This window comes from Rhincodon typus, chromosome 10 (assembly GCF_021869965.1).
Source record: "Rhincodon typus isolate 14 chromosome 10, sRhiTyp1.1, whole genome shotgun sequence".
Classification (NCBI taxonomy): domain Eukaryota; kingdom Metazoa; phylum Chordata; class Chondrichthyes; order Orectolobiformes; family Rhincodontidae; genus Rhincodon; species Rhincodon typus.
The window spans coordinates 36,002,804-36,030,278 of NC_063341.1; the positions used below are offsets into that span (position 1 = coordinate 36,002,804).

At 39.1% G+C, this 27,475-nt stretch overlaps 1 protein-coding gene across 1 annotated transcript in view; it reads right to left on the reverse strand.

Annotated features, from left to right (window-relative positions):
• Positions 1–27,475, reverse strand: part of dab1a (DAB adaptor protein 1a) — a 342,801-nt gene that overhangs the window by 5,736 nt on the left and 309,590 nt on the right. The window contains 8 exon segments of the mRNA XM_048602085.1: positions 2,149–2,312; positions 3,212–3,340; positions 8,702–8,942; positions 12,385–12,582; positions 21,176–21,308; positions 22,040–22,181; positions 24,014–24,149; positions 26,837–26,999. Coding sequence (XP_048458042.1) covers positions 2,149–2,312; positions 3,212–3,340; positions 8,702–8,942; positions 12,385–12,582; positions 21,176–21,308; positions 22,040–22,181; positions 24,014–24,149; positions 26,837–26,999 — 1,306 coding nt within the window.

The window sequence follows — 27,475 nt, forward strand, 5'->3', positions numbered from 1 at the left end:
TGTGTGTGTGTGTGTTTGTGTGTGTGAGAGAGAGAGAGAGAGAGACTATCTGTCAGTTTCATGTCCGTGAGTTTTCCAAGCCAATGTCTGTGTCACTTAAAATTTATTTAACCTCTTATGCTCTGTTTTTTCACATGGTTTTAAACAATTGGTCATTTAATATCTTTCAATAGCTGTTTTGCTGCTTTGTTTTCCAATTGATTGCTCCAATTGAGAAAGAAGGTGGGATAACACTGCCAATCCTCTCACCATTCTGACTTGGAAATATATCACTGTTCTTTCAGTGTTGCTGGGTTAAAGAGGTGGCAGTTAACCACCACCTTCTCAAAGACAGCTAGGATAAATAAATAGCCAATAAATGCTGGCCAGCCAGTGATGCCCACATCTAATAGATATTTAAAAAACACAAAATGGATTATTTAGTAAATGTTGTTCAATCACAGAACCACATTTAATGTTGGACATGTTGTCAGCTTTGAAAGCAGTGGCTGGTTGGGTGCAGTCAGTTCCTAGCTTGTAGTGAATGGCTGGAGGATACAGGACTTGCATATTGATAGTATTATTGTGTCCATGTGCTCATTTGACATTGCAAGCCTCTTCACTAATGTACCACTGAAAGAGGGTAAAGACATCCCCACTGCAGATTTATATCATGGCGATCCAGACCACCATTATTGTTGAATCAATATTCACTCAGAAACTCACACAGTTGAATCAGTTTCAGTGAATCATGTGGGACCGTATTCTGATGAGGCTCAGCTCTTGTAAATACTTTTGTTGGGTTATATGAGAAAGTGTCATTCAATGGAATGACACACAAACTCCTCCTGCTACATATTTCTGATATTTATATTTTACATTTGCTATGTTTAAATCCACAATTATATATAAGAATTTCCTTGCGTGTCTGAAAGGGGTCCATCCCTCAAACTCAAATTCATCTTTGAAATGGAACAGTCAAATGAGCTTCCCTTCCTTGATGACCTAGTTGAAAACTTGGCCATAGGGTTCTGTACTGAAAATCTATCTTCATTGGTTAATAAACATAATAGGATTCCTGTAGTGCCATGTCCTGTATGATTCACATTATAGGCAACTTCATAAATAGCTCAAAACCATTCATTCATTTTATAAATTTGATGCTGAAATGAGACACATCAAGGCCATCCTGTGGGATAATGGCTACCCCGATCACATCATTTCTGTGTTTAACATGCAAATGTTGAAACAGGTCTAAGATCATTACCTTTGCTGTTGAAATGTGCCCAGCCTTCCTCAGACTGAAGGATAAAATACCCCAAAGGTTTGGACAACACATGAAGCTAACTGTTTCATGGTGCAATTATGCAACACTAAAATCAGTAGTGTTCACCAGTAACAACATGCTTGTGTCAAACCAAAGAGACATTCTGCTCATAACACAAATAAGTAACGTGGTATCTGAGTTTTAGTGCGAATGTGGTGCTAAGTATATGGGCCATATGTCCCAAAGATTGGCATATCATACCAAACAGCTTATCCCTTTGGCTACTCACAACAAGCAAGACACTGACCACACCCTAATCAGTCCGTGTTTGCAATCATCTCAACACAGTGTTCAACATTAGTTGTGATCCCATGCTTAAAAGACATTTGCTAAATAATTACGAGCATGTGAATTTCACTGACAGCCAATTTAGAACTGGCTGTTTGGTTTGCAGTGTTGTACACTTGTGTGCACTAGAAGAAACATATTTTAAAACAGGGCCTTGTTCTTTGCAGAAAGAAAAAACATGTATACACACAGACACCTGTTTTAATTCAATAAAATAGGTGACTGACATTTTTTCGTTAATTTTTTAGCACAAAGCCTTGACTGACCAGAATCAATTTGCCTGTTTAAAATTTAAACACAGCTTGGCAGTTAACTGTCAGTCATCACTAACTGGTGCATTCTTGATTGCAATGCTTCTACTAATCACCACTCTTCTCTCTTACAGCATAAACATTGTTTTGCCTTCCCTTATCTTGATAATTTTTGCAATCGTCCTGATGAGTGTAGATGAAAAGCCTTGACAAAACCTGTTTTTCTTCAGCAGTAATCAAGTTCTATAGTACCAAACAACTATTTGTAAAACTCCCTTTAATTCTAATAGGTGAAAATATTACCTTAAATTTAATGATTTCTGGATTATACTCGACTGCATCTCCCCATTCCTGCATCAGCTCTACAGTTGGAAGCTGTTTGTGAGCGAGAGCAGCCACATGCTCACTTGCTCCACCTCTCACGAATACTATGAAATCTTCAGTGTATTTTGATCTGGAAATACCCTCTTGGGCAATGGATATACAATTAGAATTAATGAAGAAAAAATTAATTGAAGCTGCCTATTCTGCCCTCTATTACATCAGTTTTCATGCTACTTCTCCAAAAGTAAGCATTCAAGTTTGTGGAACACATTTTTGTCTCTCACCCAGTGGCCATTTTGCTTGAGTGTGAACACCCATAATGTGGCTAAGGGGTTGGTGTGAGAATGAAGTGTTCTTTTTCATAGGATACTAATGTTGCTCTAGGAGAGGAAAGAACTATGTTTCTGGAGGGAACTCCATCTGAACTGGGATGGGACTATTGTCTTAAATGAATGGTTAAATAGAAAAGTGGAAAAGGCACTAAATTGACAGGGATCTATAAGAAATGTAACAAAGAACAAAAAAATTGCTGATTTTGGAAATCTGAAACAAAAACAGAAATTACTGGAGAATTTCAGCAGGTCTGCCATCGTCTGTGGAGAGAAAGCAAAATTAATACTTTGAGTCCAATGACTGTACTTCAGAACTGATCTTTAGGATCAAATCTGACTCCAGGCTGAATTGGCCATCAAGCAGTGCTCGTGTTGTAGTTCAAACAAGTTCATAAATACCTTGCTAATTCTTTTAACACTCTCCCACTTTTCCCAACTGAGAAACAAGGCTTGTGAGAAAAATAAACAAGTATACATCAATTTAATCTTTTGCATTGCTTAATAGCTTCCCTGGTTGTGATCAGCCATGTTAGAAATTGAATTTGGACCCTCCTGATCTGCACGATCCACTACCAGTTTATACTGTGCGTTTTCAAAGCGAGCTATTAAAATTTCCCACTTGCTTGATGATTATTAATGAGTTAAATTAAAATACATAGTGGGAAAATGTCATATTAATTTTGTATGAAAAGTTATAATGTTAAAAGTACCTCCATTAATGTTTAGAAGCCCACTGCAAGCTTCAGCTTTGACATCAACAGCAACATAGACTCCTTTAATGTTTGCCCCTACATTAAATCCTGCCTTTGCACAGTCTTTAGCATCAGTCAATGTGTAACCTAAAGATTAAAAGAAGATAAATGCTGTCAGCCAACATTTGAATAATTTGAAATTAAGTTCATGGCTTGAATATTGTAGTCAATAATGAAGCGCTCAGCATTGACCTCAAAGATAGCTGATCTCTGTGGCATGGATTTTGCGTTTTCCGACATTAGATTATTCTGCTGCAAGCTAAACTTCTAGCAGCAACAGTGATGCCATCAAAAGACTAAGCACCCAATCACAACGAGGAACTCTGACAGGTAGCAAACCAGGAAGAAGCGAACATATTTTATCACGCATGTTTCATAATATTACGGAAAATGGAAACATAAAAAATGTATTTGCTTATTTAAAAGTTTTATAATTCTTATTACAGAATGCCATTTCACAATGTAAAATTATTTTTTCAAGGCCAGAGAAGTTGGCCATAACTTAATATGTTGTTAAATAGATACAAGGCATAACTTTTTGAAGTGTTTGTGTAGCAAGACTAATGATTTCAAATGATTTCCATCAGTGAATATTTCAAAAACAGCACTTCATGGAGGAACATGAAATTACTGACAGCAGCTTCTGGATTTATATGTTTAATTTTGCATGTGAAGATGTCAGAACTTGTTGTTAGGTTCCTAAGTGTACTGAGAATTAATACTGACAATTTCACTGTCATCACAATTACAAAATTCTTCCCAATGATTTATAAGACTTAGAGAACATTATAAAGGTGATAAAGTAAATAAGGTAATGATGTCACAATATCAATATATTCATTTTGTCTCCATTCATGCCCATCAATTATTAAGTCATTAGTTGAAATCTCTCCATTTGATCCTCACAAATTCTGATGCAAGTGTAACTTTTGTTACAATGACATTCCTTTCAAAGCACTATAGATAATGTATGAATCTTCCCGTGAAGCTTCTAGTTCTATTAACATCTTTACACATCAGAAAAATAAATGTGCACAGTAATTTATGGATTTGTGGATCCCTTCAAACTTAAATCTTTATTCATTCTTTGGCCATTGTTCTCTTGGTTATCTTTGAACATAACAGTTCTAAAGTTAGGTCATTGAGTTTCTTGAGCACCATCCATTATTCAATTAAATGGTGGTTCATCTCAACTACACATATTACATATTGGCAGAAAGAATAGAGGAGCTGAAAATTATTTAATTAGAAAAAGGCTGCAGAAAGCTTCAGAGGGATTTGAGAGTCTTCATCATCACAATCACAAAAAGCCATCATCCAAGCTCATCGGGCAATAGGGAAGGCAAGTAGAATGTTGGCCTTTATAAGTTTTGCTAAAACCGTAGAAGGCATTAGTCTGATCACAGCTGGAATATTGTGAACAGTTTTGGGACCTTTCCCTAAGGAAAGAATTACTGGCATTGGAGGCAGTTCACAGAAAGTTCACTAGGCTGAAACCAGGGACAGTCTTATGAGGAGACATTGAGTACATTTGGCCTGTATCCATTGGAATATAGGAGAACGAGAATCAGCCTTATTAAATAATACAAGTTTCTTAGACAACTGGACAGGGTGCATGAGGAACGTTTGTCTCTCCATGTGGGAGAGTTGAGGATGAGAGGGCATAATCTTAGCATAAGAGGTCGCACATTTAAGATAGTGATTTCTTCCCTCACAGGGGTTTGTGAATCTGTAGAATTCTTTGCCATAGAGAGCTGGTGAGAATGTGTCATTAAAAGCTGACATAGACAGATTCTTAATCAGTCAGAGAATTAAGGGTTTTGGGAGTAAAGCAGAAAAGTGAAATTGAACAGTAGACGTTGTCTATATGGACTTCAGCAAAGTATTCAACAAGGTTCTGCGTGGTTGACTGATTAGTAAGGTTAGATCACATGGGATCCAGGGGAGCTAGCCAATTGGATACAAAATTAGCTCGAAGGTAAGAGACAGAGGATGGTGATAGGGGATCACTTTTCGGACTCGAGGCCTGTGGACAGGGGTGTGCGCCAAGAGTCGGTGCTGGGCCGACTGTTTTTCATCATTTATATAAATGATCTGGATGTGAACATAGGAGGTATGGTTAGTAAGTTTGCAGATGACATCAAAATTGATGGTGTAGTGGACAGCGAAGATGGTTATCTCGGAGTACAATGGAACCTTGATCAGATAGGCCGATGGGCCAAGGAGTTTAATTTAGATAAATGTGAGGTGTTGCATTTTGATAAGGCAAACCAGGGTAGGACTCATACACTTAATGATAGAGCCCTGGGGTGTGTTGCCAAACAAAGAGAACTAGAGGTGCAGGTGCATAGTTGCTTGAATGTGGAGTTGCAGATAGACAGGGTGGTGAAGAAGGCATCTGCTGCACTTGCTTTCATTGGTCGGCACATTGAGTATAGGGGTTATGATGTCACGTTGATGCTGTATGGAACATTGGCGAGGCCACATTTAGAAAACGGTGTACAATTCTAGTCGCCAGCATAGGAAAGATGTTAAACTTCAGAGGGTGTAGAAAAGATTTATACTGATGTTGCCGGGACTGGAGGGTTTGAATTATAGGGAGACGCTGAATAGCCTGGGGCTATTTTAAACTGGACTGTTGGAGGCTTAAGGTTGACCTTATAGAAGTTTATAAAATCATGAGAGGCATGGATAGTGTGATTAGCCAAGGTCATTTTCCCAGGGTAGGTAAGTCCAAAACTAGACAGCATAGGTTTAAAGTGAGAGGGGAAAGATTTAAAAAGGACCTGAGGGGTAGCTTTTTTTAGATTCTTTTAATAGAATCCCTACAGTGTGGAAATAGGCCCTTCGGCCCAACTGACCTTTCGACCCAACTGACCACACTGACCCTCGGAGCATCCCATCCAGACTTAACTCCCTATAACCCACCTAATCTACACATCCCTGAACACTTTGGGCAATTTCGCATGGCCAATCCACCTAGCCTGCATATCTTTGGACTGTGGGAGGAAAGCAGAGCACCCAGAGGAAACTCACGCAGACACGGGGAGAATTTGCAAACTCCACACAGACAGTCGCCTAGGGGTGGAATCAATCCTGGGTTCCTGGCACTGTGAGGCAGCAGTGCTAACCACTGAGCCACCATGCTACCCCCTTTTTTGCCACCATTATGTTATCAACCTCATAATTGACTTACAGAGCTTCCGCGTTTAGCCAACTTTTAAGCGCAACCACTGACATCTAAGACGTGTACCAATCTGCCCACAATAAACTTTGTACAATAAACAGCCCTACAGTAAGCTTCTTCACGCTTAGGGTGGTGCATGTATGGAACAAGCTGTCAGACGAAGTAGTGGAGGCTGGCAAAATTACAACATTTAAGAAATATCTGAATGGGTATATGAATAGACAGGGTTTAAAGGTGTTTTGTGTCAAATGCTGGCAAATGGGATTAGGTCAAATTGAGATGTCTGGTCAGCATGGAGGAATCGGACTGAAGGGTATATTTCTGTGCTGTATGACTCTATGACTTCTTCAGTCATGATCTCTTTGAACAGCAGAACAGACTCAATGGAGTGAATGGTGAACTTTTGCTCTTATACCTTATGGTTTTATACTCATCTTTGTTGCATGTTTCTGTTACTATTTTTTCATAAAGGTCTAGCAATCTTGATTTTGAAAATTTAAGTTGACAGAGAATGCAGTTTGTGAAGAGAGAATGTTCTAAATTTCCACTGTGGAAGAAAATCCTCCTGACTTCTTTCTTAAATGTCCTAGTTGCAATTTTAAGATTATATTCACTCATTATGGGATCTCCAACTCATTTCATGGTATTTACCAGATTTCAGCATTGGTGATTTCCTGAATTGTTGGCTTTAGATTTTCAATCCCACATTCCAGTAGAAAAACAATCAATAAAGGACCTATTGAAATTGTACACGACTCTCTGCGCATCCACAAGGGTCTGAAGCTAAGTTTCTTCTTTACTGTCACTCATTGGACTTAGGTTGTGTGATTTTATCCATATTTTTCATTTTAATCAAGCAATCATAGAAGTATAATAAGTTCCAGTGCACATTGCAAATGATCATTTCTGTATGTAATATACGATCCAAATGGTATTCTTATCTATGATCTATTCAGTCCAACCACAGGAAAATAGTTTGGAGCGAAACAGACAATCTGATTAGTTCCAAAGCAGTTGTGTAATTACTTTTGGATCTTCAAGTCACACTTGTTTGGCTTGAATAAGAGTCCCATGCATTCATTGCAGGACTCTATAGATACATATATAAAGGTTAGAACTCTTCTTTAACTAAACAATATCATTCAGGTCTCTCAAGTTGCAAAGGAATGCATTTTATCTCCCAACAGCAATTCTCCAACAGTGAAGAAGCAAGCTCCTCCAATACATTAGTGAAAATATGTTTCTATCTTCATTTTTAATATAGTTGGGCACAATTCAGTGAGCTTAAAAAGAAAATCTAAAAATGGAAATGCCTACTGACATGGCAAAAAAAATAATAAATTTATCGCTATCCTGACAGACTATCCATTGAAATTTGTTTCCCTATGGATCCTGGAACTTATAACTTTTTATGTATTGATGTGAAAAGTTTATAGAAAGTAAGGGTATGTATTAATTATGAATAATGGAATCTAAGATGCTGGTTTAATGTTTAATTAAGAGTATTAAGTCTAAATCATTCCTGATACTCCTTAACATTCAGACTAATGTTTTAATTTTGGAAAACGTTAATTTGATGACTGGAATTGAGTGATTAATCTGTACTTTTCCAACTTATGATCCTGAGCCTTAGCAGAGTTTCCAATAATTTGTGCGTTATCAAGGTTATTCTTGATCATTACTGGTAGTCAAAATCTTCCCAAAGAATAATAAAGAAGATCATGAGAAAATCTGATGCAGGTCTTTGCAATTTCCTTCAGCACAGCAATGGAGGAGCTTAAGAAACTTAGGCTAATTGAGTTACTTTCTTCACCAACATGATCCTCTTGGGGATGATGCATTATGTTGAGATAACCAAGTATGAGAAATCAGAGAAGATGGCTTCAAGAAAAGAGACTCTTATTAAAGAGTAGGAGTGTCAGAAACAAAATGACTGCACATATTCCTGAAATATGATTTTAGCCTCATACATTTTCCCAGGTCTTCCCTATGAATTACTGAATAACAGGAAATAGCTCCTTAGAGCAGAGTGCTACCTTTCATCTTTAAGACAAATGTCTAATTATTTTCTAATCAACCTGTTCTGGCACACCTCTAGAACAGGTGAGATTTGAACCTGGGCTTTCTGGCTTAAAGGTTGGGAAACTACCTCTGTACCCAATAGTGCTAAGATGGATGCCTTTATACTTAACACCTTCTGAGCCCTCAAAATGAAAAACTGTAATTCAATACTTCAATGTATTTTTTTAAAAAATACATACCATCTTTCTGCATTTGTTCGACGTTAACTGCCCAAATATATTCATAGGTTCCACCAAGTATACCCTCACTCATGTAATGGGTTCCGTAGTCCTTAAAGACTTCCCTGTATTCTCCATAACTGTATACAGTTGGCAGCTGTTTAACTCTTTGGAAAAAGTCATAATGGAGCATGAGTCCCCTAGGTTTGACCTTAAACCGAGCCACTTGGAGTGAGAACTGTGAATGGAACATTTTTCTTTTCTGAAAAGGAACCAGAATACACAATGTTGGAAGAACATGACCAGCAAATTTTCCAAATTGTATCCACACCCATGCATACTTGTGTATATACAATAAACTTTTTATTAGCCAGTACCTACGGGACCAGGAGTGTGCCAGTTGATCAAATATTCCAAATAATGAAAAGGTCCACATAATCAATGTAAAAACGCACACATTATGTAATAGAAACATAATGCAGGGAATATATACATCGCTGTTAAAATTTATTTACACCATACATCACTTAAATAACAAAGCAACTTTGCCTTCAATAAAACTTACTAGCAGAGAGCTTTCTCACTCATACCCTCAACTAACTGTTTAACATCACAGTAAATCATGGTATTTGAGGAGAAATTGACTCGAAATTGAATCAACCATTTATACCTTTTGTGGCCATTTGATGAAACAACAAGCATATTTACCTTAAGATATATATAAATTTTAAAAAAAAACTATAGTAATTGGATAGTATAATATAGTAAACTTGGCAGTATTTGAGGTATATAATTTTTGCCAGTTTATCGACAGTGCCAGTTCATAAGTTGCCAGTTAAAATAAATTTTGCTGTATTTATATGTAATATAAAATCCAGTCCTAGACACTTTTATCCCTGGTGCATCTGTGTGGCACATGAATGATGCTGCCTGACAGTTAATGTTATGATACTTTGTCTTTAAGAGGTGTATTTTGTCCTGGGTTTTTTTGTGAAGGAAGGTTGAGAGAGAGATACCAAGCAGTGTACTCAGAGCTGTGAGTGAAAAGTTTGTGAGGCGTTGGGTTTTTTTAAATGTAGGAACAATGGAAGCAGCCTGAATGTGTGGAGCAAGCTCCCATAGAACCAGGATTTTTACTTTTAGTTTTCAGTAGCAGTTGCTAGGTGGAAGCTACAGTATTTCTCTCCCTGCTACTCTCTCTCGCAGAGATTTCTCTTGATGTTTTTCCTCCTGGGCTGGAGAATTGCCTGTGAGACAATCTATTTTTCTGAGCATGCCTTTTGCCAAGGGTGTGTTTATGGCATATTGCTATATTGAAACAGTTACTGTTTCATTGTAAAATAATCTATTATTCTGTTAAGTTTTCCAATAGAGTTAAATTATTCCAATTACTTCTTTAATTGCTGTATTTTATCTATAGTGTATGAATAAAGTGTGTTTTGTTTCAAATCTGATATTTGGCGAATCGAATTGCATCTCAAAAGCAACGCCTGAGTAACAACGCCAAGCAATGAGTAACATTTCACTACGCAATGCCAGGAAAGGACTAAGCTAATAAGTCAGAGTTTAACCACATCACCTTGACATTCAGTGACATCACCATCATGAATTACCCCACTATCAAATCTCAGAGAATACCATTGACTAAAAGCTTAACTGAAGCAGCCACATAAATACTTTTGACGCAAGAGCAGGCCTAAAGCTGGTTATTCTGGGGCATGTACCATACCTCCTAACTCACCAGCACCTTTCTACCCTCTCCAAGCCAGAGTCAGGAGTATGATAAAACACTGTCCACCTGTTTGGATAAGTGCAGCACCAACAATACTCAAGAAGCTCGAAACTGTTAAGAACAATGCAGACCACTTGAATAACACCACACACACTACCATAAAAGCTCGCTACCATCTCCGATCCTCACCCCACCAGTTCAATCTTATGTTTTATGGATAAGTCCAAGTTGCATCTAGTGTTTTGGGGGGCATTCCAAGGGTGAGGACCAATAAGCTCTATTGCCATATCTTACTAAACGTGCCACATTAACTACTTACTCATGCCTATACCATCTCTGACCTAATATTACCAAGCACCATTCCTGGAAAAGCTCACCACTCAATGGATATCCACTGAAGGGCATGAGTCCACATCATCTTTGAAACTCTGCAGTGCTTCTGGATGAGCACTGGCATTCCAAAACTGCCCTGCTTGTTGGCAAACAGAATCGGAATATGTCAGAGAAGGGGAAGATGGCACAGTGATTTTCCAACAGGGACTTGGAAGTCTTGGTTGAGGGGATAGTCCAAAGGAGAAGCATCATTTTCCTGGACGACTGGCACAGGATGCCACACCACTAGACCCTGGCAGTCTGGTCCCAAGCTTCTACCTAGGTCAGTGTCTTCTCTGTGGCATGGAGGAATGACCAGCAATGCCCTAAAACAGTCAATAACCTCATCGATTGTGCCAGAGTGGGTATCAAACCCTTCCCTCTCACACCTCATGCTCATTTTATTGCTGCTATTGCATCCATCTCCCACCAAGATTCCTGCTCTAATGCTCTTACTATTGGCTGCAACATCTTCCCTCACTTGCTGTCATATCCCAACAATCTCCCAACCACTAAACCTTCATGGCCTCTGTGCTGCATACTCACTCCCTCTGAACACCTCACCACTTTTTACCTACCTGCACCAGCATTAACAGCTCTACCACCAATTCCATCTCATTCAATCCCTCCCTTTGTCTCATTACAGGAGAAGACAGGACATAATTCATGCTATGTGTATGACAAGTAATTTATCGCCCTCATGGGAGAAAATTGAGAAGGCTCCTGGAGGGATGCAGAGTCATCAATGTCCTGCCAACATGTAAGTACCATTCATCATTCCACTGCAACTCTCATATTACTCCCACTGTCACTGTCAGTCATCGTACAACACTTCTTACCATTGGTTGCGACACCTTCTCTCTCTCATGTCTTGCACATGTAGCCAGCATCTCCACAATCCCCGCAGAGAAACCCCCAGGTGCCCCAGAAGCCACCTCCTGGACCTCTCAGGATGGAAGTACTGAGTCCTCAGAAGCTGCCTCCTTCACCTTTTTTCTGGTCCATGCAGTACCTGGCCTGTGGTCTCTCAATGCCATTGTTCACTATGACAAGAACTATTGACCTATTTGCCAACACTGTCAAACTTTTGTTTGTAGGAAATGTGTTCAGCTAAAATATAATTAAACAATTGCTACCTTAATACATTTGACAATTTATTGTTTTGATCTCCTTCTTTCTTCTCTTGAATGCAATTAATCAAACTGGAGTTCCAGCTATCTAGATGGTAAGCACTGTTTGATACCTGCTAAGGTATCAGCAATTCAACAATGGCATGGGTTGGGGGAGTCAGGTCAGCCTGATCTGGTTCACATCAAAATGCATAACATATATTTACTGGGAGAAAGGAGAGGAGTTTTTGGAAACCATTAAACAGGAGAAATTTGAATATGTCACGTCTTTGGGTTAGGAATGGTGAAACCAATCATAATGTTTCCGTTGTTAACCCAGTTATGATCATCGAAATATCTTGAGCTATGCACAAGTCCACTAAGCTGCCCGAGTCTGAATATGAACTTTCATTTCTTAATCAACCTGGAAGAAAAAATTATGAAGACCATCAGCAACTATAATGCAGAACATGTTAGTGTTATATACTTACTGATGAAGAGTTCTTGAGAAGCTTTTGCATCATTTTCTTGAAATTGTTACTATTGTAACTGAGTCCAATTTCAAAAACATTTGGGTAGCTAATTCCAAAACTAAAACCAAACTTCTGATTCTTAGATTCAAATCTACTGTATGAAAAATTTGAAAATGATTCATGCTCACTCAATGACAGTTCAAATTTTCCTTCAGTCTGGAATGAAAAAGAAAACATTACTATGAAATGAGCTATTTTCAAATTATTAATTTATACAAAAATAATGAAATATGACCTTCTCAAAGCAATGATTTAGATAATACTGAACTAATTAAAGTATCTGAATTATGTTATGAAGTATCCTGTGCAGCTTCCATGCAATGAAATATATTTTTCTGCTTCTTGATGAGTGTGTAAAGATAAATTTAGAAATTCTTTTTTGATTATAACAACTCATCAAGTCTACAATCCCTTTTTCAATGAATGATCTACTTAGTTATATTCTCTTAGTTTATTTTACCCATATCACTGCATTTTTGCTTTAAGGTTTTAATCCAATTCTATTTGCAAGGATAATATTTAATCTATGTTCACTATTCTATCAAACAGTACATTTGAAATCCTTATCACTTGTATGAAAAGATTTTGTTCACGTTGCTTTTAGCAATTAATTAAATCGGTCTCATCCATTGATTGAGTTTCCACCAATGGAAATAGATTCTCTCTAGTTACTCCATTCAAACCCTTCAGGATGTTACACACCTCAATCAAATTTCCCACTAGCTTTCTGTACTCCAAGGAGAATAATATCAACTTCTCCAGTCTATCCATGTAACTGTAAGGCCTCATTGCTGAAACCAGTCTAGTAAATATGCCAGGATACCACTAGAATTCTGGATTACTCTAGGATACAGCACAAATATGTTCAACCAAAATGGTCTCATTCTTTACTGGTAAACCACATCCAATGAGGTCATCTAACTGTGGTCTGAAAGTCACCGTCAAACTCAAAATCTGAAAATGTAACGTATGAAACTTTATGGTAACAAGCAAAACAATTGTCCAGAATGGAGAACTGTCCTTATTGCCCATGAACTCAGGGACCTCAACATTTATAATCATTGCCCTACAGGAGACTCAAAGAGCAGGTGAAGGGCAGCTAAGGGATGAAGATGGTGGTTACACCTTCTTCTAGAGATGAAAACCAAAGGATGCATGGAATTAGATTTGCCATAAAGAGCAAGCTCCTCAACCAACTCTTGGAGCTCCTTGTTGGCATCACCAGTCACCTCACAACTCTCCATCAACAACATGCCAAGAACCAGCAGGCAACAAACATGACTGCGTGTGCTCCAACCCTTGATACCATTGATAAGTCCAGAGAAGGCTTCTACTCCACGCTGGATGTCATACTAACCAACATCCCTGAAGAAGATTAAAAAAATCTTGTCCTTGGGAACTTCAACACCAGGGCTGGAAAAGACCCCAAACTTTAGGAAAGAACCATTGAAAATGAAGGAGTTGGGAATTGCAACTCCAGTGGGATTCCCCTGTTTGCCAGCTGGTTTATCACCAGGGCATTGTTCTGCCAAAAACAAAAAAAAACAAGCTCAGGATTTCATAGAGGCATCCACAATCAAAGTACTGACACATTGCTGACTTTCTCATCATTTGATCCCAAGATTAAAAGGATGTCCTCATTATCAAAACAACAACCAGTGCAGATGGACTGCTGCACAGACCACCAGTTTATCTGCTCCTCTATGTCCATCAATGCCACCAGGAGTAGCTGAAGATGAAGCAATAGTTCAGAAAAAAAATAGAAATTTTGAATAGCTTTTTGACCCAAGCAAGTTAGTGAACTTGGTGTGGTGTAAGGATGGAATTTCTTTTTAGAGACAGAGACAACATAAGCCTTCAATGGAGAGAACACTTCAAAGAACTCCTAAAGTGTAATAATAATAATGGAAAACCACAGGAAAGGACAAGATTCTAGCAGAAATTTTCAAACTAGGAGGCGAAGAACTTACCTGCCATTTCCACCAACTGTTCCTGAAAATCAGGGACAAAAAAGAAATCCCTCAGGATCTCAGGGTTGCTGCCATCACCACAGTTTTCAAGAATGGAGACAAAGTGAACTGTGGGAACTATCAAGGAATCTCCTTGCGCTCCATTGCCGGGAAAATCATCGCCTGAACCCTCGCTAGGCTCCTTCTCCCAATCTCTGAAGAAATCATTCAGAAAAGTCACTGTGGTTTCTAACCAAACAATGGAACAATGGACATGAATTTCACTGCTCAACAACTCCAAGAGAAATGCCAGGAACAATACCAGCCAATTTACATGGCCTTCATCAATCTGACCAAGGCTTTTGACTCAGTCAATGGGCAAGTACTGTGGCAGTCTCTGTCAAAAGCTGATTGTTCATTCATCAATATTCTCCATCTTCTCCACGACAAGCTGTCGGTGATGGTCCTCATCGATAGTAATGTGACGGATTCCTTTGAGGTCTAAATAGGAGTCAAGCAGGGATGTTTCATCATCCCCACTCTTTCCTCCGTCTTGATCGCCACGTTTCTTCATCTTGTCAAGAAGAAGCTTCCCAGTAGTGTGGACATTGTCTAAAGGATGGACAGAAAACTTTTCAACTTTAACTGGTTGAAATCCAAGAAGAAACTACACTAACATCTCTCATATATGCGGATGACAATGTCATCTCTGCTCTCTCACAAGAGAATTGGAGCTTCAGTTAATGCCTCTGTGGAAGCATAATAAAGAATTGGTGTCAGCTTTAACCTCAAAAAGAAACAAGTCTTTTACTGACCCATCTCAGGGCAAGTTCCAGGCTAACCCACCATTAAGATCAATGGAAAAATCCCTCCAAACATGGAGCATTTCCTCCATCTTGGAAAATACCTCTCATCTAAAACTGACATCGATATGGAGATCTGACACTGCATCCAATCCATGAGCTCCACCTTTGGATGGCTATGGATGAGAATCTTCAATGAATATGACAACCGTTCTGATACCAGGATCCTTGTGCATAAGATAGCCGTCCTTCTGACTCTTCGATACAGCTGAGAAACTTGGGACTATGTATAGACACCACCTCAAGGCCCTGAAGAAGTACTACCAACACTATTTGAGATGGATTTTCTGCATCAGCTGGGGGGAGAGGAATACTAACATCAACGATCTTGAAGGAGCCAATTGCATCAGCAGCAAGGCCATGATAATCCAAAACCAGCTCTGCTGGGCTATCCACATGCTTAGAATCCCAGGGTTCTGACTGCCAAAGAAAATCTTACTAGCCCTGCTCAGGGAAGGCACTCAAATGAGAAGACGACAACATGGCTCTTCAAAGACTCCCGGAAGGTTTACCTCAAGAAATGTAAAATAGCCAACAATGCCTGCAAGATCCTTACTCAGAAGACACCAACTTGGAGGAACGTTTGGTGTGAAGGGACACACTTTTGGAGAACACCCATTGGCAAGAGGAAGTACAGAAAAGGAACCAGAGAAAGGAGTACCAATGATCTTGAGGTTGGATACCAATTCCACCTCCCAGAAATACCTGCCAATTGTGTGGTCAAAAATGTAGCTCGAGAATTGGACTCAACAGCCATGCAAAGAATCACAGAACCATTGACCAGTGACACAGAAATTCCTAGGTGGTCAATTATACTCGTTAGTGAGTGATTGCCAACAATGATGTAATGAGATGATTATTTAAATAATATGCGGGATTTGTGGGGAAAGGGAGGGAGAATGGCATTAAGTTGTAAAATCCTTACAATGTGGAAGCAAGCCATTCAGCCCATCAATTCCACCCAGATGCAGTCCCCTAATCCATCCCCATAACAATTCACTTCCCATGGCTAACCCACCTAGCCTGTACCTTTGGACTGTGGGAGGAAACCCCTGCAGACACAGGAAGAGTGTGCAAACTCCACACAGACAGTCACCCAAGGGTGGAATTGAACCTGGGTCCTTAGCACCATGAGGCAGGAGTGCTAACCACTGAGCCACCATGCTACCCCAAAGTCATGATGCTTGATGTGATTGGTGTGTTAGCTGATGATCTTTAATTGTCATGATGTGACAGCTACGTTAGCTGCCCTAACATACAACTGAGATGTGCATCATTTAGTACTAAATGATTTTTATTACAGTTCCTGGTATTTACATTTGTACATTACACTCACAGGCACTTGCATGTCTAGGTTCATGCTAAGTAATTCAGATATGCAGTGGCTTTCTTCCTTCAGCATGTCATGTTGCAAGATGGCTCAGTAAGGTGGAGACTGAGACTTATATACCATTAGCTACATGCCATGGTATGAAGATAACATTGAACATGTCCCTTCAAGATATATTGAATACCTGCTGTGAAATGTAGCACTTAATGCCCATTCAGAGAATTGATCCAAAAACCATGTGTCTCCTTCTGAGCTGTAATAATTCTGTGATTCTGATTCTGTGAATCAGTCCATTGTTCAGTTGTCCAATATGGAACTAGAACAAATAGACTGGATGATTATCCAATGTAATGCATAACTTTTATAGGCTTTCTGAACAGATTTGATCATCAGCAATTGATAAAGGGCAAATACATACAATGAGGCTCAAGAAAATAAATTTAAAGGCCAAGGATGGTATTCAAGGGAGTTATAAAGTTTAGCATAGGACATAGAATAGGATGAGATAAGGAAGGATGAACTCAAAGACTATTTAAGGACGAAAGGTAGAAGTGAAAGCTGCTACAATAGGTCATGCTGTCATCTAGCAGGATCATTTGGGCTTGCTTCAGAACAAATGGAACTATAGATCAGTTAATGATTATATGATAATTAAGGGATAATTGGGTGAGAACTTGATTAAGTGCATATACGTGTTTATACATATGTGAGACACATGTTATCAGTGTGCTTGGAGTTTTGTAATGTGTACATTAATATAAACCCTGACTAGAAAAGTTCCTACTTGGATTCCATCTAACCAATCTACAACCTCTAGTGGTTAACAGACCAGGGAAAATAGGAAATAATGTAAGGGTGCATTTCTATTCGAGAATTTAAACAAAAAGCTCATTAGACACTTTATATTAGGAAGGAATTTTACAGGACAACTACGTCCTACCAATATAATACTTACTCAATAACATAAAGAACTGTGGATGCTAGAAATCTGAAACATAAACAGTAATTGCTGGAGAGACTCAGCTGGTCTGACAGCATCTGTGGAGAGAAAGCAGAATTAACGTTTTGGATTCAGTGACCATTCTTCAGAACAGATGCTGTCAAACCTTCTGAGTTTGTCCTGCAATTTCTATTTTTTGTATAACTATTGGTCAATCTGTAAGAAATGGTACAACAGAAATGTTCTTGAAGGAAGCTATTGTGTGTTGCGGAGTGAAAATCCTAAGGGTAAATTCACGTTGGCTTCAGTCAAGCACATTTGGGTAGTTTGATCAGTCATGATAATGCAAGACATAAGAGGGGCAGCACATAGCTTAGGGACAGCACGGTGGCTGAGAGGTTAGCACAGCTACCTCACAGCACCAGGGCCCTGGGTTTGATTCCACCCTTTTGTGACTGTCTGTGTGGAGTTTACACATTCTCCCTGTGTCTGCATAGGTTTCCTCTGAGTGTTCCAGTTTCCTCCCATAGTGCAAACATGTGCAGGTTAGGTGGATTGACCATGCTAAATTTTCCGTAGTGTTCTGGTCTGTGCAGGCTGGGTGGATTAGCCATGAGAAATGCATGGTTACAGATATAGAATGGGGGGGTGGGTGGGTGTGAATCTGGGTCGGGGATGGTGTGGACTTGATGGGCGGAATGGCCTGTCCCCAACTGTAGGGATTGTATGAAGTGGAGAAGAGAAAAGTCGTTTGCTTATACCAGTGATCGTACTCAATCTGGATCAATACCCTCTACTCTCTATTCTGCACAGTTGACTTTTTTAAATGTAACTAGTGTGTTATAGCCACCTTTAATCCAACATATCGACTTTACTGATAGTAATTAATCTTGACAGATTTATTAGATAATTGATAACAATAATGAATTGTGTTTAAATTAAAATATCGATAAATTGGCATGCTTTTCAACTAATAAATTACTTCTGTTTTAGTTCAGGCCCAGAGCAATACTTTAAAGGTTGAGAAGATAAATGATGAGATGGTGGAGATTGTTAGTGGAACAACACAATTAAGTGGCAGGGGAATGTAAAGAACACAGCTAGCAGCAAAAAGTCATAGTAAAATCTTTATGGTTTTAAACTTCTCCAAAAATGAAGGAAACAATGGCCTGATATTTTGCCCTTGGTCATGGTGAGTTTGTTGACACACGGAATTTAATCAGGTGATTCTACCTAGATTATGTCTTTGCGGGGAAGGCCCATGGATGTTCATCCCATTTTGTTGCCAATCAAAGCCTTTAAGTGGCTGACTAACACCCAGTTAAAAGTCTTATTCCAGTGCCTCTGGCATTATGCAGGGGCAGGCAAAAGGCTCGGCATTCCAGGAACAGGACAAGCTTATCATTGTGAGGCCTTTGCAGGCTTTTGGTGGGAGTCTTGTATTTCCTCCCTTCTAAAGAACTTAGCTCCTGCTTGAGGGATCCAGGGTCCAGCATCCAGGAAGTAGGGTGTCCACTGAGAGCTACCCTCCTGTTTTTGCTGCCAACAGCACTTCCCCTGCCTACAACCACCAAACCAGATACCAACACTGTGTGGACTCCTCTCCCTGTCACTTCCCAGTGACCGGGGATTGAGAAACTATCCTGTCCTTAAAGTGAATTTTATTCTAATGGCAGTAGCTCTGGGTTCTCCTTTGATTTGCCAGCAGGTCTTGGTTGGTGTAATTACTGCTCCCAGTGTTCTGAATCCTACAGGAGGCCCGTGCTGGCTGGTCAGACACCTGCGTTGCAAATGATGTGTGATAAATGATTTTATTGTCACATGTATTTGACAGTAAAATACAGTGAAAAGCTTTTCATTTGTCACCACCAATTGGTGCCATTTTGGATAGTTTAAGGAATAAAAAAAAATAGAAAGATATAGCTTAAAGAGAGTCAATCAGTCTTGAGCCAGCTCATCATTAAGGGCAGCTACACTGCCATCCCTCCTCCGCCACACGCGGTTGTCTACACTGGAACCAACTAACATTGAAGTCGCCGCACTTCAGGTGCCATATTTCACCATTGGGCCGATTGTCCTCTGCCACGGCCTCACTGCCACCTTCCCCGGACCCACCGATATCAGAGTCACATCTCTTGACACTGGGCCCACCTTGTTGATGACTCTAGATGACCTTCTGCCACCGCCAGCACCAGACCCAACCAACGACAAAGTCAGTGATCCTCAAGCGCTGTTTTTCACCGCTGGGCCTACCTCGTTGATGTCACCTCCCCTGAGGTAGCAGCTGCCAATTCCAATGCCACGTCCTGCGTTCACTCTGGAAAAGTAAGTAGGGGCTCACTCGCTGCATCACCAGGTCTGTACTGGGATCTCTCGCCACCACTGATGGCATCTGGGCTCGGGACAAGAGGTAAGGAAAGGAAAGAAAAAGAAAAGAAAAGCAGTCGGGGCGGATATGCCCATGTTCAGCTGCCCTATTCTGCCACCATCTTGATGACAGCTTGATGTGGTGACCTTCCCTAGAAAAAGGCAACATGGGGTCCCAGCTGATTCTCAAATGAGCAACTAAGACCCACAGCACCTCCGTACAATTCTGGCAATTTGCTGATAATACTTAAAGACGTTAACTTTCCAGGATTCAATAGCCTATACTCAAGGATGATTAAAAATTTGACCAACGAAACTAGTCACATTTTGGTAGGGACACTTAAGAAATCATTATAATTGTGAGCTAAACAATTACATAGAAGTAAAGATATTTTTAAAGAATTGTAGAAGTACTGACCTAAAAAATAATTATGCATAAAATCTGATGTTAAAATGTTGAAGACTGCTCTCAGAAACAATAATATGAAACATCCAGGTAAATATGAAGTCATTAGACAAAGTCAACCTGGTCTTATGATTGGGGTGGGAAAGGGTTTCAGATCATGCCTGGTTTACCTTTTTGAACTCTTTAGAGAAATGTTAGAACTTATGGCTAAAGATAACTCCAAGGACAAAGTCTATCTAGACTTGAGCAAGCCTTTTGAGCTCTGAGGAAGGGTCACCGGACCCGAAACGTTAACTCTGATTTCTCTTCACAGATGCTGCCAGACCTGCTGGGCTTTTCCAGCAACTTCTGTTTCTGAGCCTCTTGATGCAGTTGCCTAGATTTTCATCACTGACGTAGACAGCAGGAGTCTGGAAAATTCCCAGCTTTAGGTGTCCCACAATCACAGGATCTTCATTGCCGAAGGGGACAGTATGGACTACAGCCAGCCCAGTCAACACCAGAAAGAGGTTCGAGGTAGCCGCAGATTCTGCCAAGGTGTGCTGTGGAACATGGTCCCAGTTACAATAAGTAAGCCTTCATTAGGTGGTCATGCATTCAGCAGCCTGAGCCCTTAGAAGCGTTATTACCTCCATACGCCTCTACCTTTTGAACATTTCCTTCTCTTTTAAATCATTTCTTGAGAGTTATTTCTTCCCAGTATTCAGAGTTAGTGGTGTGCGAATGCCACGATGTTTACATTAAAGGAGTTATATTTACTTTTTGGTTCTTTTTAATTGACTATGCTAAATAGTCCTTTTTTAAAAAAAAAATCACATTTGAAATTTGTGAGTTTAAAAAAAAACTTGACATTTAAAAAGATAAGTATAGATTATTCTCACAGTGCGCATTTACCTCAGGGCTGTAGAATTCCAAATTGTGTGGTTTTCTGAATCTTACGTTATTCACATAATATGGTGCACAACTTCCTGCATAATATCTGTTGTCTAAAACAGTTCCCTCTAGAGTGTCTGTTAAAATATTGTATCTGTAAATATATTGAAATGATTATTAAATTTCAGATACAGTCACCAATTCATGGGGCTAGTGAACTATTCCTAATTTTAATTCTCCATGATTCTTCTTTCATTCGAATATATTGCTCTAGATTCTATTCCTCATTATCTAAAAGGGTGAAGTCACTATAGCCTTAGCAGATCATAGGGCTGTTCTCTCCTCAGAGACAGATGACAGGTAGTGGTTTAACCTAAGGGTCAGCAAACCTCAAGTGACGGGATAGGTTAAGAAGGAGAATCCTACATAGTAGCCTCAGCTTGCGCAGGAACTGAACCCACATTGTTAGTGTTACTCTGCATTGCAAGCCAGCTGTCCAGCCAACAGAGCGAAGCCACTCCCCTCCATCAGCTACCACTGTTGGATAATAGTTTATCATACGGTCTCTGTCTATAACTCATTCTTTCCCAAAGTTTTAAAACTATGTATCACTCTCACATTGTCAATCATTTCTTCCTTCTGAAATTTGCAACCAATTAAAACCCAAGCTTGGCATCAACATTACTTGCTCATTTATCCCACCATAGTGTATTACTGAGAGGGTGCTGCACTGTTGGAAATGCTGTCTTTTGGACGTGACATGAAACAGAGGTCCTACTCATTCAATCAACCATCCTGTGGAATTTGAGTACAGCAAATCTAGAATCAATTTATCGTGCTGTATTGAAATGTCAGTCAGATCTAGATTGAGTACAAGATACATACCCACTTCCAATATGATGTACAGCCCAATACTGTTCAGTTTCTCTGGAACATGCATTACTAACTCTACTGCAAACTTTCTCATCAGAATGATCTCCACAATCATCATCTTCATTACAAAGGACTCTGCGAGGAATGCATCGACCTTAAAAAAGTCCACAGAATATGTATTTCATTGCAAAGCTACAAAATTATGTTAGTTGTAACATATTGCTTCCAAATTGATTAAAATACAGTCAATACTGGGTTATGGTCTCCGTTCTGGAGTCCATTCGCAAATTCATTTGTTTGCATGTTGGAACACAATGCAGGACTATGGAAAGAAGCCATTTGTAAGTACAGGAAATGTTTGTATATGGGTCTTTAAAATTTAAAACCACTTATGGGATCATGTTTGTAAGCACAAGCATTTATAAGTCAGATATTCATAAATCAGGGATGTGCACGTGGTTCACTCTACGTGGAAGCAGCATAATATAACATCTAAATTTAGGGATCAAAACTTCAGAGTATTTAGACAATTCTGCTATTCTTAAAACAAATTTGCAAATTACAATCCTATTGAACCATACATATTAGAGAGAGTAATATTACTGCATTATTTAGATTTCTATTATAAATAGGCCAAATGGGGAATTTGTGTCTTCTATAAATTGGGCATCATAGGAATTCAATTAAATGTCTGCCTAGGAACGAGACATCACAGCATGTTCTTCTGGGTAAATCTGACTCATCTAGACTAGATTTTTTTTATTAAGCAACAAAAGTTTTAGTAAGAATTAGTTAACAATGAGGGGGATATTTTTCAAGAACTACAGGTCACTCTTTCAACATCAGTAGTTATCCTTTCAGGACAGAAATAAGGGGATTTCTTTTCTCTCAGAGGGTTGGTGACTATGGAACTTTCTGCCTTAGAATGCCAGAGAGGTGGAATCATTGAACATTTTTAAGACAGAGATGGATAAATCTTGTTGACATGGGAATCAAGGATTATTGGGGGTAGATGTGAATGTGGAATTCAAAACACAAACAAATCAGCTATGATCTGATTAAACAGCAGAACAGTCTCGAGGGGCCAAAGGTCTACTTCTCTATCTAATTTGTGTTCACGTCAGAAAAACTTCCCACGGTTCTATCCACTCACAAAAATGATTTGTTTTGTACAGTCATTATTTACATATAGTCAATTTCAAATCTCTATCAACAAGGTTATTCAGGTATTGGGATAAAATAAAGACAATTTGGTTGCAAGGCAAAATAAGTTATTCCCAACCAGGGAAGACCATTTGTAAAATAAAATTAGTTTTGTGAATCCTACTTAAAAATTATTATAAACACCCATCTGGGTCACTAATGTCCTCCAGAAAAGGGAACATGCAAACTCTACCTGGTCTGTCGTATATTTGACTCTAATCCCAAATTCCATGTTGCCCCTTAATGTGCACAGGGTGACTTAGCAATAGACAGTAAATACTGCATTGGCAATGGCATTTACTTGCAAAAAGTAACCTGAATAATTGCAACATTAAAGAGGATTTTGAGTCTGTTCTCTGAATTTTTATCGAGGATTTGGAGATCCTCATCTATCAAATTGGCATTTTTCATGCACTGATGTTGAGATTTATGGTAATTTACTGAATGATAAACTAATGTTCTCCCCCAGTGTATTTTGTACTTAATTTGATCTCCAATTGTAGGGTTTATTATTGTTTCATCTTCCTTGATTAACACCCCCACACGGTACAGGAGAAGACATAAACTGAAAACAGAACAATTGGGTATAATGCAGCAAGCAAGAATACCCCCAAACACCCCCCTGATAATCCATGGTTAACATCAATTTATGGTTAATTTTATTCAAACTGTGTAGATGTCTATTAAAGACCTTATCTGCATTGTTGATAAACATTATATTACAATGTGAATTTAAGTTCTTCCATGTTGGTTTGATAACATGTGACTGAAAACATTTGTTACCTGTCTCAGCACACACAAAACCCTCGCATAAGTTCCTTGTTCTGCAGACACCTGTGCAGGGTTTCTCTTGTCTGTCAAAAGAGTCACATGGTGTGCCACCAAACTGAGATGGTGCTTCAAGTCTTGCATACCTATACTACATAAATCGAGATGACAAAGATTGAGCATAAAGATGTTAGAACAAAGAAAACTACAGCACAGGAACAGGCCCTTTGGCCCTCCAAGCCTGTGCCAATCCAGATCCTCTATCTAAACCTGTTGCCTATTTTCCAAGGATCTGTATCCCTCTGCTCCCCGCCCGTTCATGTATCTGTCTAGATACATCTTAAATAATGCTATTGTGCCTGCCTCTACCACCTCCGCTGGCAACGTGTTCCAGGCACCAACCACCCTCTGCATAAAGAACTTTCCACGCATATCTCCCTTAAACTTTTCCCTTCTCACCTTGAAATCATGACCCCTAGTAATTGAGTTCCCCACTCTGGGAAAAAGCTTCTTGCTATCCACCCTGTCTATACCTCTCATGATTTTGTAGACCTCAATCAGGTCACCCCTCAACCTCCGTCTTTCTAATGTAAATAATCCTAATCTACTCAACCTCTCTTCATAGCTACTACCCTCCATACCAGACAACATCCTGATGAACCTCCTCTACAGCCTCTCCAAAGCATCCACATCCTTTTGGTAATGTGGTGACCAGAACTGTACGCAGTATTCCAAATGTGGTCGAACCAAGTCCTATACAACTGTAACATGACCTGCCAACTCTTGTACTCAATACCCTGTCCGATGAATGAAAGCATGCCGTATGCCTTCTTGACCACTCTATCGATCTGCATTGCCAACTTCAGGGTACAATGGACCTGAACACCCAGACCTCTCTGTGTATCAATTTTCCTCAGGGCTTTTCCATTTACTGTATAGTTCGCTCTTGAATTGGATCTTCCAAAATGCATCACCTCGCATTTGCATGAGTATGAGAATTCATGGCCAGTTAAAGCGAGATGGGGCTAGCTACTGGTCCTCCGTTGAGCTTTTATACAAGTTTTGATTTTTACTTTCTTTCCTGTTGTTGGAGATGGGTTAGTGGGACAGTCTTGTTTTTGACTTGAAAAGTAGGTAAAACGACAGGTGCAATTTCTGACTTGATACCTCTATACATACTGGGCAGTAATTTTGCTCCAACTTTGTTTTTATATTCCAACATTCCTGATTTTATTTCATTGCAGTTTAAGGATGCATATGTCATCTGTAGTGTCTCCCCATTACAGTCCAGCCATCTAGTTCAAGACAATTCTAATGACCTGTACTCTCACTAAATATGAAACACTGAATTTTCCATTCATTTTATCCTGAGGCCCCTAAACTGGCCTCATCCCTAATCCTTGTGCAAGATGAGGGTGGCAGGACAATGGAGTCACCCTTAATGCATTTTACTGATGAGCTGCTTTTCTGGTTGCAACACCTGAGGCGTCTAGACAGTCTTTTGAGTAAACCAATTTAGTAAAGGCAACCTCAATCCCAGGGCAGGCCCTTTTATAGGCATATGCAAAAAGTTAGATGCTTCTTTTAGGCATGAGCAATAGACATCTGTAGAAGAGCTTTCATAAATATGGTAGTGCAAAATGTTTTTATTTTTCAAGAATATTTTTTGACAGAATAAAAAGTTGCCAGTCTATTTGTTGACATTGTGTAACATTCCTTCCTACCTTGTGAATCAGATTGCAAGGGCCTCTTATTTGCATTGATTTTGTGATGTAAACTATGGACAATATATATATATTTAATGATACTTGTAGCGAGTTTGGATCTCGTTTTTGAGTTTATAACTGGTGGGTTATGCCTTGTGGCTGTATTAACAATTAACTTGTAAGTGTTTCCGTATCAATAGCGATTCCTTTCAAAAACAGCTTTTGAGGTTTCTTATAGCAAGAATAAACTTTTGTTTATTCTAGTAGCTTGTGACTCAGCATAATAAATTTGGGGCCACAGTGGTTTTGTACAGAGTTCTGGAAACTGTTGTTTTTCAGTTTAAGAGAAACACCCATAACTGAGAGATATGGAGGTTTGCTTTTAATTAGGGGTTGTGTTTTTCAGTCCTGTGAAGACCTTGGAACAAATTGGCTTTATAGAGCAGTGCTCTAGGAAGGCAAGGAGTTAGGTCCTTAGAATGAAGAATTAGTGTCGCTTCCATACAAAATAGAGTGCCAGAAGTGTTTTTATTTCAGGTAAGTGCTCGAGTTTATAATAGCTCTAGGAAGAAGCTATCACAGTTTCAGTTTAACAGTTGAAGTCTCAAGTGACTTAAACCTATTGTGCTGTTAGATACAGAGGCATTGATGTGAGTACTTTATGAGTGCTGTTTTGGCTATTGTACCAGGAGTGCTGTTATGGGTACTTTATGAAAGCTGTTTTGTTTCTTTACAATTTATAAAAGGACTGTTTTGGGATTATTGGTTATATTTTTACTGTGTGAGATTGTAAACTTGCTCGCCTAGCTGATGTATTTGATTGCAGACGTTTCGTCACCCTGTTAGGTAACATGGTCATCAAAAACTTTTACTGTGTGTTTAAAAACTTTGAATTTGTATTATAAGTGGATAGTTTGGATCATTCTATTTTAGTTTAGTTCCTTTTGCAATAAAACTCTGCTTTGTTGAAGCAAAATCTGCAGCACTGCATGTTTATGGATCAGCAGGAGACCACTTTGTTAAAACCAAAACAAATAAAGTTATGATCTATCAAGTCAGATTCCTGGTAGAATTTGATTTGTCCAGTAATAACGTTTACTGGGGTCATAACAGTTTTTATTGCTATACTTACATGTTTGCTCTGGCAAGGATCGCAAGTGCTCCAAGAGGACCAGGAAGAAGTAATGCAATCAATTGGCTGTGATGGATTCCTCAATGATCTTTTCAATTGTCTTCCTACTTTGGTAATGTTTAACACATTTGATTGATCATTTATTTCCAAGGTTGTTTCTTTGCTGAAATCAGAAATAAATTACAATAAATCTAGAAGATCATTTCAATAAAAAAAAACTTTTTTTTCCTGGGAGGCCTGGTTTAAGCATAGCTGTATTATAAATTTTAACAAGATTCCATAAACAGCAACTTGTGTTTATATAGCATCTTTAACATAATAAAATTTTGAAGAAACTTCACAGGAACATTACAAAACAAAATATGATTCTGAGACACATATTAAATCCGATAACCAAACGTGGTCAAAGACTTAACTTTTAAGCACTGTCTTGAAGAACAAAAGTAAGAATTAGACACAAAATGTATAGGGAAAGTATTCAAGAAACTGGAACCTAGGCAAAAGAAAGCACAGCCATCAAAGGTGAGGTGATTAAAATTGAGATGGTTATCAGTTCAGAATTAGAGGAGCACAGACATCTCTGGAAGGTTGTGGAGCTGGAGGACAGAATGTGCAAAGCCATGGAGATTTGAAAACAAG